Below are 12,830 nucleotides of genomic sequence, written 5' to 3'. Positions count from 1 at the left end.
CTACAGGCGCGTGCCACCACGCCTGGCTAATTTTTCAATTTTTTGTAGAGATGGAGTCGCACTATGTTGCCAGGGCTGGTCTTGAATTCCCGGCCTCAGGTGATCCTCCTACCTCGACCTAACAAAGTGCTAGAACTACAGGTGTGAGCCACTGTGTCTGGTATGGTTATTTTACTGTTTTTGAATTTGGTTCATAGTATGAACCATCTGATCCTAAGATATTCGAGCAAGCCCAGGAACAGACCCAGATCAGAATTCTTAGAAAAGTAGTAAGCATCTGACTGGGAGCGTTGGCTCACGCCTGTAATCCCAGCACTGTGGGAGGCTGAGGCAAGCAGATTGCTCGAGCCCAGGAGTTTGAGACCAGCCTGAGCAACAGGGCAAAACCCTGTCTCTACAGAAAATACAAAAATTGGCTGGGCATGGTGGCTCACGCCTGTAATCCCAACACTTTGGGAGGCCGAGGTGGGCAGATCATGAGGTCAGGAGATCGAGACCATCCTGGCTAACACAGTGAAACCCCATCTCTACTAAAAACACAAAAAATTAGCCGAGAGTGGTGGCAGGTGCCTGTAGTCCCAGCTACCTGGGAGGCTGATGCAGGAGAATGGTGTGAACCTGGGATGTGGAGCTTGCAGTGAGCGGAGATCTCGCCACTCCAGTCTGGGCAACAGAGTGGGACTCCATCTCACAAAAAAAAAAAAAAAAAAAAAAAAAGAAAATACAAAAATTAGCCGGACGTGCTGAAAATACAAAAATTAGCCAGGCGTGTTGGTGCACACTTGTAGTCCCAGCTAGTAGGGAGGCTGAGATGAGAGGATCACTTGAGCCCAGGAGGTTGAGGCTGCAGTGAGCCATGATCACGCCACTGTACTCCAGCCTGGGAAACAAAGCAATATCCTATCTCAAAAAGAAAAAAAAAAAAAAAAAGCGATTACAGAATTGAAGATGGAATTGATCCTAAGATGACCACTTATATATGAGGCAGTATCTGTTCTACATCCTGTTCTACATCTGACAGGGAAGTCAGCCTGCCTCTGCCTGAACACTTAAGGGATGGTGTGCTGTGGAACCATTTGTGCACAAAATAGAAAAAAGGAACTGGATCCAAATCTTGCTGGATATAAACTGACCACTGGCCAATTTGCATTATAGAGTCAGAACAGCACAGATTCTGGCACCAGACTGTCTGGGTTCAAATCTTAGTTCTGCCACTTATTTGCTATGTAATGTTAGCCATGTTACTTAATTTTTCTGGGGCCTCAGTTTCCTCACTTATAAAATGGGAATAATAGTAAACTTATCCCATAAGGTTATGAGGAGTAAATGAGTTAACAAATGTAAAGCATTTAAAGCAGTGTCTGGAACATGGTTTGAGTACTATTTAAGTATTAGCTATTATTTGTCTGCAATTGTCTATTTCCCAGCAGTCACTGGCCAAAGGCACCTCTGGAGATGAGTGAAAGGAGAAGGGAAGAATTAGCATTCCACAGTGTGTGTGCTCACTCCTTCTAAGGTCTTCTCGATAAGCACACCGTCCAGGGAACAAACAGGTAGGGAGCCTGTAACTCTGCCCTGCAAAGCAGACATAGGAGGAAGCTGAGAGTGCCAAAGCCAATCAATCGGCCCACACCTCTATCTGCCAGGACAGACTCTCAGAATAAATAGTTACACAGATAGTCAAATTTCCATGATCAGATTGAGAGTCAAATTTCCATTATCAGGATGGGGAGATGCTCCCAGGAAAGCTCAGGAGGACCTGAATTTGGGCCTAGGTAGTTGGGAGTTTTGAGGAAGGACACAAAAATGACAGTTTTGTTTTGTTTTGTTTTGTTTCTGGGGACAGGGTCTTGTTCAGTCACCCAGGCACTGCAGCCTCAATCTTCTGGGCTCAAGTGATCCTCCCACCACAGCCTCCCAAGCAGATGGGAACACAGGTGAACGACACCATGCCTGGCTGGCTAATTTTTAAATTTTTTGTAGAGACAAGGTCTTCCTATGTTATCGAGGCTGGTCTTTTTTTTTTCTTGTTTTTTTTTTTGAGACGGAGTCTCTTGCTCCATTGCCCAGGCTGGAGTGCTGTGGCTCGATCTTGGCTCACTGCAAGCTCCGCCTCCCAGGTTCAGGCCATTCTCCTGCCTCAGCCTCCTGAGTAGCTGGGACTACAGGCGCCCGCCACCACACCCAGCTAATTTTTTGTATTTTTAGTAGAGATGGGGTTTCACCATGTTAGCCAGAATGGTCTTGATCTCCTGACCTCGTGATCCGCCCACCTTGGCCTCCCAAAGTGCTGGGATTACAGGCATGAGCCACCGCACCCGGCCCGCTATCCAGGCTGGTCTTGAACTCCAGGGCTCAAGCAATCCTCCTGCCTTGGCCTCCCAAAGTGCTGGGATTATAGGTGTGAGTCACCACATCTGGCTAAAAAATGACAGCTTTCAAATAGATAAGGAAGGGAAAGATAAAGACAGTGAGAAGTAGGTGTTCCAGATACTTATGCCTTGAGATTACAGGAAAGCAGGCACCTGCTACGGAGAGCCATTCCTGGATATGGGAAAACATACAGTTTCCCCCAAAAAACTGTAAATACCAGTCCTCTCAGCCCAAGGAGAGAAAATATGAGGATGGATGGTCAATAAGTATAACCTATAGACTGTAATAAAATCAAAGGGAAGCACAAACCACTTGTCCCATTGGAGCTCAGCCAGTTGCTCTGAGTGCTTATCTCCCAGATGATCTTTTTGTGGCCTTACCCTGTTGGGAAAGAGGGTGCACCTTCCTGCTGGCCTGGGGCATCCACATGACAGACAGCAAAGTGCTGGGTGATCTCGTGCATATCCTCAAAGTTAAAGAATGCATTGAAACAGGATTTATCTATAAGAATAAAAATACCCATAAGTCACAGGCTCTCCGTATCTCCTCAATTTTCCTCCACTCAGTCAATGCCTATCATCACCTCCTTTCACTGCTTTTTAACAACCAATCCACCAAAGTGAGGTGTCTGAACAATCTGTCTGATTCAAGCTGCCCTAAAGGCTGAATATAAGACATCTCATATTGAGATACATATTGAAAATAATTCTCAATTCTAAATAATGTCTGCAAAGTAGAAATTACTTTGTTAATGTTTGGTGGCTTCCGATTATTGCACAAAATAATCTTACACCCATAATGCTGTCATTTCTCATGGACATTATTCCTCTATCTCACAAAGAGACACTGATTATATCCCAAGAGCACAGGTGGAGTGAATGTCCTGAGCTGCTCACATTCACCTCATGGGAGTTTGCCTCTCGGCAAAATTGCCAGGGTGCAGGGAGGGGCTGCTGCTTCCACTTCTACCCTCTTTGTACACCTGCTTAAATCACTTCTCATGCCAAGGCGGCTACAAAAGCTTTAACACTCAACTGTAGCCTCAAATGCAGGGCATTTATGAAAGCCAGAGCAGCGTGAAAGAAAACACATGTATGCAGACTCTGTGTGTCCATGGCTGGGGCCAGAATCTTACACTACCATCTAGAAAAGTCCACTTAAAGTCACTGGTGACAGACTCTAGCAAGAACTCTTTTACTAATTCATTGAAGAGCTCACAACAAAGTTAAGTTCCAACTCTGAATTTTCTAACCTGAAACAAACAAACAAACAACAACAAAAAAAACAAAGTACAGGCTTGAAAACATGGATTTCAGTTCTACTTTCTTAAGCAATTCATTGTATAATCTTCAATCCTTTAGCAGACATGAAGGTGAGATATGATTCTAGTATCCCCAAAATATATTCCCCTGCACACTTCCCAGGAACTTTATACCATTAACAAATGTGGGAACAAGGAGGGAAGGTTACCACAGAGAGGGGAAAACCTCTGCTCTATTAGAATATTATTGTTGTTTGGTTTTTAATATACAAAGATCAAGTATGATAAGAAGGGAAGGTGTAAAATCAAATACATACGGTTGAGGCCAATGTCATGATACGTTAGTATAACTGGTCTGTTTCCTTTGGGTAAGCCTCTTATAGTGACGTGGACCACACCATGAGTTGTTTCTATGTCATGTTCCTGTAACAAGATAATATAAGGTCTCAGAAAAAGCAGAATGAACTTCCCAGGTTGCCAAAGTTTTATAATACCTGCTTTACCGCCATTTCCCACTAGCTGGGGCAGGACACATTAATAAACTACATGTTTATGCAGTGACTCACGCCTGTAATCCCAGCAGTTTGGGAGGCTGAGGTGGGTGGATCACTTAAGGTCAGGACTTTGAGATCAGCCTGGACAACATGATGAAACCCTGTCTTTACTAAAAATACAAAAATCAGCCGGCTGTGGTGGCACACACATGTAATCCCAGCTACTTGGGAGGCTGAGGCTGGAGAATCACTTGAACCTGGGAGGCAGAGGGTGCAGTGAGATTGTGCTACTGCACTCTAGCCTGATGATAGAGCGAGACTTCATCTCAAAAAATAAAATAAAATAAAAGGAAATGGAAGATATGAAGAAGTTGCTGGGTAGCAAGTGAGAGGTTTCAGAGCTTCTGAACACATGTTCAGAAAATTTATAATTAATTTCAGTAGATAATTTCACTAGACACCTATGTGTGTGTCTGCCTAGGATCTCTTCTTTCCTGGGAGCTGCCCTTCTGTGTCATCCACACGTTACAGGGGTGGGTCTTGGCTACCACGTCTGTGGAACATAACCTTATGCCACAGCTTACTGGAGTCAGGGAGGCATCTGGCCCATGCTGAGTGAGTATCTTTCCCTAGGTATTTGTAATTGGAACTAAGAGATTCTAACTTCAGCTTGGCTCTTCTCTTGAAAAGAGGAATCAACTTGGGAGCTTTTAGTAGGCATTTCCACTACTCTACTTTCTGGTGCTAGTTGTGTGTACTTGTAAGTTCTAAGACATCCCTGATTGCCTCTGGTGTAAGCTATATTGGGTGAGTTTGTACCCTCTACTCCTAAAAGATCTTAACCAAGCCAATAAGTTAAAGATGTAGCCACAGCAAAGCTCAGGAACTGAATAAAGCAGACAAAGGATGCACCGAGCTGCTGAGAGTAGATGCCGCACTAAGAGTGGTTGGGTGGGGAAAAAAAAAGGGATTACAGAAAAGTTAACTGAGATTTATTCTAGTCATGCTCAAGTTTTACATTTCTCAAAAAAAAAAAAAAAAAAAAAAAAAATTACCATGCTAGCCTAGTGAATTTCTGTTGATAAAGCCTGTAACTATCTCAGAAAGTCTTACATTAGGCAAGACAAGATGCACTCTGTCAATGAGAATCCCAAAAAAGGCAAAGCGCTTCCAGTTTAATTTCCTATCTAATAATGAACCTCATCAGAACTTTGGTTTCTCTGATGTGGGCCACAGAATATAATCTCAAGCTAATTGGACATCAATATATCTCAAATTACAGGCCGTAGGCTGGAGCTGATAGCCATCCCTATCAAATGAAACCATGCGTGACTCAATATTTCTGTTATTTTCTATTACTACTACCTCCTAGTCAAGTATATTCAAAGCCTTGAAAAATGAACGTAAGAAATGAAGACTAGAATAAGGTACTGTGTAGTGGCTATGAAATAAAGTACAGGCCAGGCATGGTGGCTCACACCTGTAATCCCAGCACTTTGGGAGGCCGAGGAGGGCAGATCACCTGAGGTCAGGAGTTCAAGACTAGCCTGGCCAAAATGGTGAAACCCTGTCTGTACAAATATACAAAAATTAGCCGGGCATGATGGCAGGTGCCTGTAATCCCAGCTACTCAGGAGGCTGAGGCACAAGAATTGCTTGAACCCGAGAGGTGAAGGTTGCAGTGAGCCAAGATTGTGACACTACTGCACTCCAGCCTGGGCGACAGACTGAGACTCCGTTTCAAAAAATAAATAAATAAATAAAGTATAAGGTTTGGATGGGGGAAGATAAAGAAATAACTTCCTATTTCTGTATTTCTCTTACAATAATGTCAGACTTATTAAAGGACTCACTTCCCGACCCTGGTTCATTCATTAAACATCTATTTATTGAATGCCACTCAGACTGAGCTGTGGGGATAAAACAGTAAACTTGAGAAACGTGATCCCAGCCTTCACAAAGATTATGTTCTAGATAGGGAGGCACACAATAAACACAGAAACAAACCCACCCATAATAATAGCTTGTGATAGGTGCTATAAAAGAAACAGATAGAGTGCTATGATAAGAAAAGAAGACATTACCTTCACTAAACAGACAGGAAAATGGAAATTAAATTCAATAAAATACTATTTCATACATAACACAATGGCAAAAACTTAAAGTTAGATAATGCCAAGTAGTGGCCAGGATGCAGAGAAATAAATAAGAACCAACATATACTGTTTTTTTTGTTGTGTTTTCTTTTGTTTTTGAGACGGAGCCTTACTCTATTGCCCGCCCAGGCTGGAGTGCAGTGGCATGATCTCAGCTCACTTCAACCTCCACTTCCCAGGTTAAAGCAATTCTCTTGCCCGTCTCCTGAGTAGCTGGGACTACAGGTACCACCACCATGCCCCACTAATTTTTGGATTTTTAGTAGAGATGGGGTTTCACCATGTTGTCCAGGCTGGTCTCGAACTCCTGACCTCAAGTGATCCACCTGCCTCGGCCTCCCAAAGTGTTGGAATTACAGGTGTGAGCCACCGTGCCCCACAAGAATCAACATATATTGCTGGTAAGGCATATAAACTGGAACAACTACTGGGAGAATAATTTGGTAATTTCTAGTAAAGTTAAGAGGTGCCTACCCTATAGCAATTTTACATATAGATATAATCTAAGGCTGGGGCCTTAGTTTCTGGTGCTAGCTGTATGCCTCTGGTTTAAGCTGTATTGGTTTGTACCCTATACCCCTAAAGGATCTTAACCAAGGCAATGGTGGTGGCTCACGCCAGTAATCCCAGCACTTTGGGAGGCTGAGGTGAGAGGATCGCTTGAACTTAGTTCGAGACCAGCCCTGGCAACATAGTGAGACCACGTATCTACACACACACACAAAAACATTAGCCAGGTGTGGTGGCATGTGCCTATAATCCCAACTATTCGAGAGGCTGAGGCAGGAGAATGGCTTGAGCCCAGGAGGTGGAGGCTGCAATGAGCTATGATCACAATACTGTACTCCAGCCTGGGTGACAGAGCAAGACCCTGTCTCAAACAACAACAACAACAACAACAACAACAACAACAACAACGACAACATATAATCTAAATGAACTATCAAAGATGGTCACATACACAAAAGGACACGTGCAGAGATGTACGGGTGACCCTCAAACACAAGGGTTAGTAATGCCAACCCTGCCAACCCACTGTGTAGTCAAAAATCCACATATAACTTTTGATGCCCCCAAAACTTAACTACTAATAACCTACTATTGACCAGAAGCCTTATTGATAACACAAACAGCTAACTAACACGTATTTTATATGTTATATTATATACTGCAGGGGTCCCCAACACCTGGGCCACAGACTGGTATCGGTCTGTGCCCTCTTAGGAACCGGGCCGCATAGAAGGTGAGTGGCAGGTAAGAGCGAAGCTTCATCTGTCTTAAGAGCTGCTGCCCATTGCACTGCCTGAGCTCCACCTCCTGTCAGATCAGCAGTGACCTTAGATTCTCATAGGAGCACGAACCCTATTGTGAACTAAGCATGCAAGGGATCTAGGTTGTGCACTCCTTATGAGAATCTAATGCCTGATGATCTATCACTGTCTCCCATCACCCCACATGGGACCATCTAGTTGCAGGAAAACAAGCTCAGGCCTCGCATTGATTCTACATTATGGTGAGTTGCATAATTATTATTATTTTTTTTTGAGACGGAGTCTCACGCTGTTGCCCAGGCTGGAGTGCAGTGGCGCGATCTCGGCTCACTGCAAGCTCCGCCTCCCGGGTTCCCGCCATTCTCCTGCCTCAGCCTCCTGAGTAGCTGGGACTACAGGCACCCGCCACCGCGCCCGGCTAATTTTTTGTATTTTTAGTAGAGACGGGGTTTCACTGTGGTCTCGATCTCCTGACCTTGTGATCCGCCCGCCTCGGCCTCCCAAAGTTCTGGGATTACAGGCTTGAGCCACCGCGCCCGGCCAATTATTTTATTATCTATTACAATGTAATAATAGAAAGTGCACAATAAATGCAATGTGTTTGAATCATCCCCAAACCATCTCCTACCCCCCAAGGATGTGGAAAAATTGTCTTCCACAAAACCGATCCCTGGTGCCAGAAAGGTTAAGGACCACTGATATACTGTATTCTTAATAAAGTAAGCTAAAGAAAAGAAAATGTTAAGAAAATCATAAGGCAGAGAAAATACATTTACTATTCATTAAGTGGAAGTGGATCATCACAAAGATCTTCATCCTTGTTATCTTGTTGAGTAGGCTGAGGATGAGGAGGAACAGGAGGGGTTGGTCTTGCCATCTCAAGGGTGGCAAAGAAGGAAGAGGTGGAGGTGGCGAAAGGGGAGGCAGGCACTCTTAACGTAACTTTACAGAAACACATGGTAATTTGTCTGACTTTTTATGTCTCATTTTTCTTTTTTTTTTGAGACGGAGTCTCGCTCTGTCGCCCAGGCTGGAGTGCAGTGGCCGGATCTCAGCTCACTGCAAGCTCCGCCTCCCGGGTTCGGGCCATTCTCCTGTCTCAGCCTCCTGAGTAGCTGGGACTACAGGCGCCCGCCACCTCGCCCGGCTAGTTTTTTGTATTTTTTAGTAGAGACGGGGTTTCACCGTGTTAGCCAGGATGGTCTTGATCTCCTGACCTCGTGATCCGCCCGTCTCGGCCTCCCAAAGTGCTGGGATTACAGGCTTGAGCCACCGCGCCCGGCCAATGTCTCATTTTTCTAAAAATGTTTCTATACGGTACCAATCCTTCTTCCACTGTTTACTTTAGTTAAAGTGTGAGTATCACAGAATAGTTCCTGACATAAAAGAAGTGAAAAGCAGTCTTGAATAACTGGAACCCTTCTGCCAGGCTGTCTAATGTCAATTTGTTTTCTGGCACTGCTACTTCTACATAGTCCTCATTGCCTGGCACTGGTTCAGAAGCATTCATCTCCATCAAGTTGTCTTCTGCTAATTACTCTGGTGTGGTGTCTACTAGCTCTTAAATTTCTCCAAAATCCATACCTTGAAACTCTTCATCCTATGACCCACTTTTTTTTGGTCATATTCATAATCTTTTTAATGATACTTGATTGGCTCTGTTGTAAATCCTGTGAAGTCATATACAACATCTATACACAGTTTTCTTTGGCAGAAATTTATTGTTTTTGGCTTCATGGCTCTCAAGGCTTATTTTATATTTTATTTTATTTTATTTTTATTATTTTTTTGAGACAGGGTCTCATTCTGTCACCCAAGCTGGAGTACAGTAGCGTGATCTTGGCTCACTGCATTCCCCACCTCTTGGGCTCAAGCGATTCTCCCACCTCAGCCTCTTAAGTAGCTGGGACCATGGATTCATGCCACCATGCTCGGCTAATTTTTGTACTGTTTGTAGAGTTGAGGTTTCGCCATATTGCCCAGGCTGGCCTTTAACTTTTTTTTTTTGAGATGGAGTTTCACTCTTGTTGCCCAGGTTGGAATGCAATGGTGTGATCTCGGCTCACTGCAACCTCTGCATCCCCAGTTCAAGCGATTCTCCTGCCTCAGCCTCCCAAGTAGCTGCGATTACAGGCGTGCATCCCCACGCCTGGCTAATTTTGTATTTTTAATAGAGATGGGGTTTCACCATGTTGGTCAGGCTGGTCTCAAACTCTGACCTCAGGTGATCCACCCACCTTGGCCTCCCAAAGTGCTGGGATTACAGGTTTGAGCCACTGTGCCTGGCTGGCCTTGAACTTCTAAGCTCAAGCAATCTGCCTGCCTTGGCCTCCCAAAGTGCTGGGACTGCAGGTGTGAGCCACCGCATATGGCCTCTGGCTTTTTCTTTTTCTTTTTTTGAGACGGAGTCTTGTTTTGTCGCCAGGCTGGAGTGCAGTGGCACAATCTTGGCTCACTGAAACCTCTGCCTCCCAGGTTCGAGTGATTCTTCTGCCTCAGCCTCCCAAGTAGCTGGGACTACGGGCGCGCACCTGCCTTAAAGTCTGGTACCCATTTCTCATACCCATACCACATCATTGAAGATGCCATTGTTGTTATAGAAAAGGCCAGAGGCGTTTTCTATAACCCGGGAGGTGGAGGTTGCTGTGGGCCAAGACCGCACCATTGCACTCCAGTCTGGGCAGCAAAAGCGAAATTCTGTCTCAAAAAAAAAAAAGACTTAATACTGCATCTTTACATTTGTTTACATTTCTCTCAACCATGAATGGCGCCATGTATGATCTATAAGTGTGTGCATAAGTTTTAACTTTTTGTAACAGATTTGTGTATATTTTGTTAGTAAATGATAAAATAGACTAATGTCTACATGTAGTTTCTACAATCATGGCATACCTAACTTTTTCTTAATGTTTTCAATAGCTCTAGGTTACACAGTTTGCGAGTTTTTTTTTCTTTTATCTTTTTTTTTTTTTTTTGAGACAGAGTCTTGCTCTGTCACCCAGGCTGGAGTGCAGTGGCCCGATATCGACTTACTGCAACTTCCACCTCCCGGGTTCAAGCGATTTTCCTGCCTTGACCTCCTGAGTAGCTGGGACTACAGGCAGGTTCCACCACACCTGGCTGATTTTTTGTATTTTTAGTAGAGATACAGTTTCAACATGTTGGCCAGGCTGGTATCAAACTCCTGACCTCAAGTGATCCAGCTGCCTCGGCCTCCCAAAGTGCTGGGATTACAGACACGAGCCATCCCGCCCCGCTGTGGGTTTTTTCAAATTGCTATAAATCTCCAAAAGCTTTCTGACTGTGTGTGATAGCTCATGCCTATAATCCTGGCACTTTGGGAGGCTGAGACAGGAGGACTGCTCGAGCCCAGGAGTTTGAGACCAGCCTTGGCAACATGGTGAGACCCTGTCTCTACAAAAAATTTTTTACAAATAGCCAGGCCTGGTGGTGCACGCCTGTGGTCCCAGTTACTCAGAGGCTGAGGTAGGAAAGTCACTTGAGCTACAGTAAGCCGTGTTCCTGCCACTGCACTCCAGCCTGGGTAACAGAGCAAGACTCTTTCTGAAGAAAAAAAAAAAAAAAATCCAATATATGTATTGAAAAAAAGCTATGTATAAGTGGACCTATACAGTTCAAACCTGTGTTGTTCAAGGGTGTAAACATCACAACCTTCTCTATAATGTCAAAAAAATTGGAAACAGCCCAAATATTCATCAATAGGGAAATAAATGAATTATGATTTATTCATATGACATACAGATAAAAATGAACTAGAATTATTAGCATTACTATACACAGAAAATCTTGAAAAAAATGTAAAAGAGCAAGATGCAAAAGGATATATATTAAAAAATACCACTTATGACAATTTTTAAAAAAGCAACACTATAGATTCTGTTTATACATATGTGTACACACATATACATACACATATATATTTAGAGACAGGATCTCATTCTAGTGCCCAGGCTAGAGTGCAGTGATGTGATCATAGCTCACTGCAACAGAACTCCTGGGCTCAAGCAATTCTCTCACCTCAGCCTCCCAAGTAGCTAGGACTACAGGTGCACACGCCTACACCTGGCTAACTTTTATTTTTTAGATTTCTTGGAGAGACAGGGTCTCCATATTTGCTCAGGCTAGTCTTGAATTCCTGGCCTCAAGTGATTGTCCCAAATCAGCCATCCAAAGCACTATTACAGGCATGAGCCAGCACAGCCAGCCTATAACTAAAGTATAAAAACTTGGAGGAGAAACAAGGTACACTAACTTTAGAACTTTGTTTCCTTCTGGGAGTGGATAAATTATCAACGAGAACTAAAGGAGGTTTCAGTATCTCTCATGTTTTGTTTCTTGAGAGAAATAAAGAATAAAGCAGGGTAGGGAGTAAGAAAAAGGGAGAGAAGGAGAAAGTGTCTGCCATATGAAGTGACACTACAGGCAAATCCAAGTTAAAGAGAGTGTCCAACAACTTGTCACCTTGACAATCTGGTTGCTGGAACCTGTCTTCTGTCAAACTCAAACCTTCAGTAGGGTCCTGCTTAAAGATTCCAGTTTGGCCACTACTGAGAATCGAGGGAAACACCAGTTTATACTCTGACTCTGAGCATAGCAGGACCTCGCCAAGGCCCGGTAACTGATGGTAACTAGTGGTGGTGGTGGTGGGGTGTGTGTGTGTGTGTGTGTGTGTGTGTGTGTATACACACAGGAGGTAGACAGGGATGAGACAGTGAGCTGCCAGGGAAGGTCAGGAGAAGGATGGTAAAAAGGGAGATATAACAGGTGGGGTAAAACACAATACTTTAAAAGTAGATGAGGGAGGCTGGGCACGGTGGCTCACACCTGTAAAATCCCAGCACTTTAGGAGGCTGAGGCAGGTGGATCACGAGGTCAGGAATTCAAGACCAGCCTGACCAACATGGTGAAACCCGTCTCTACTAAAAATGCAAAAATTAGCCAGGCGTGGAGGCATGCACCTGTAATTCCAGTTACTCAGGAGGCTGAGGCAGTAGAATTGCTTGAACCCAGGAGGCAGAGGTTGCAGTGAGCCGAGATTGTACCACTGTACTCCAGCCTGGGCAACAGAGTGAGATTCCATCTCAAAAAAAAAAAAAAAAAAAAAAAAAAAAAGTAGATGAAGGAATAGGGCAAAGTTACTACTTTGTTGCCATTTCATAATTTGGATGATATTCAAAAGTAAAATTGGCTCCTTACAAAATTTCAACTTTTTAGGGATATCTCAGCCCCTACCATGCCATAATATGCCCTCAAG

The 12,830-nt window shown here is 43.9% G+C and overlaps 1 protein-coding gene across 3 annotated transcripts in view; it reads right to left on the bottom strand.

The window, feature by feature from the left end:
* Positions 1-12,830, bottom strand: part of LOC105496525 (NDRG family member 3) — a 90,211-nt gene that overhangs the window by 28,972 nt on the left and 48,409 nt on the right. For all 3 annotated transcript variants that reach the window (XM_071079369.1, XM_071079371.1, XM_071079370.1), the window contains 2 exons: positions 3,952-4,057; positions 2,754-2,874 (listed from right to left, as the gene is read on the bottom strand). In XM_071079369.1, coding sequence (XP_070935470.1) covers positions 2,754-2,874; positions 3,952-4,057 — 227 coding nt within the window. The remainder of the gene's footprint in view (positions 1-2,753; positions 2,875-3,951; positions 4,058-12,830) is intronic.

The sequence above is a fragment of the Macaca nemestrina genome, chromosome 15 (genome assembly GCF_043159975.1).
Source record: "Macaca nemestrina isolate mMacNem1 chromosome 15, mMacNem.hap1, whole genome shotgun sequence".
Lineage (NCBI taxonomy): Eukaryota > Metazoa > Chordata > Mammalia > Primates > Cercopithecidae > Macaca > Macaca nemestrina.
Note: the sequence above shows the minus strand (reverse complement) of the source record. Positions and strands in the feature narration are given on the sequence as shown.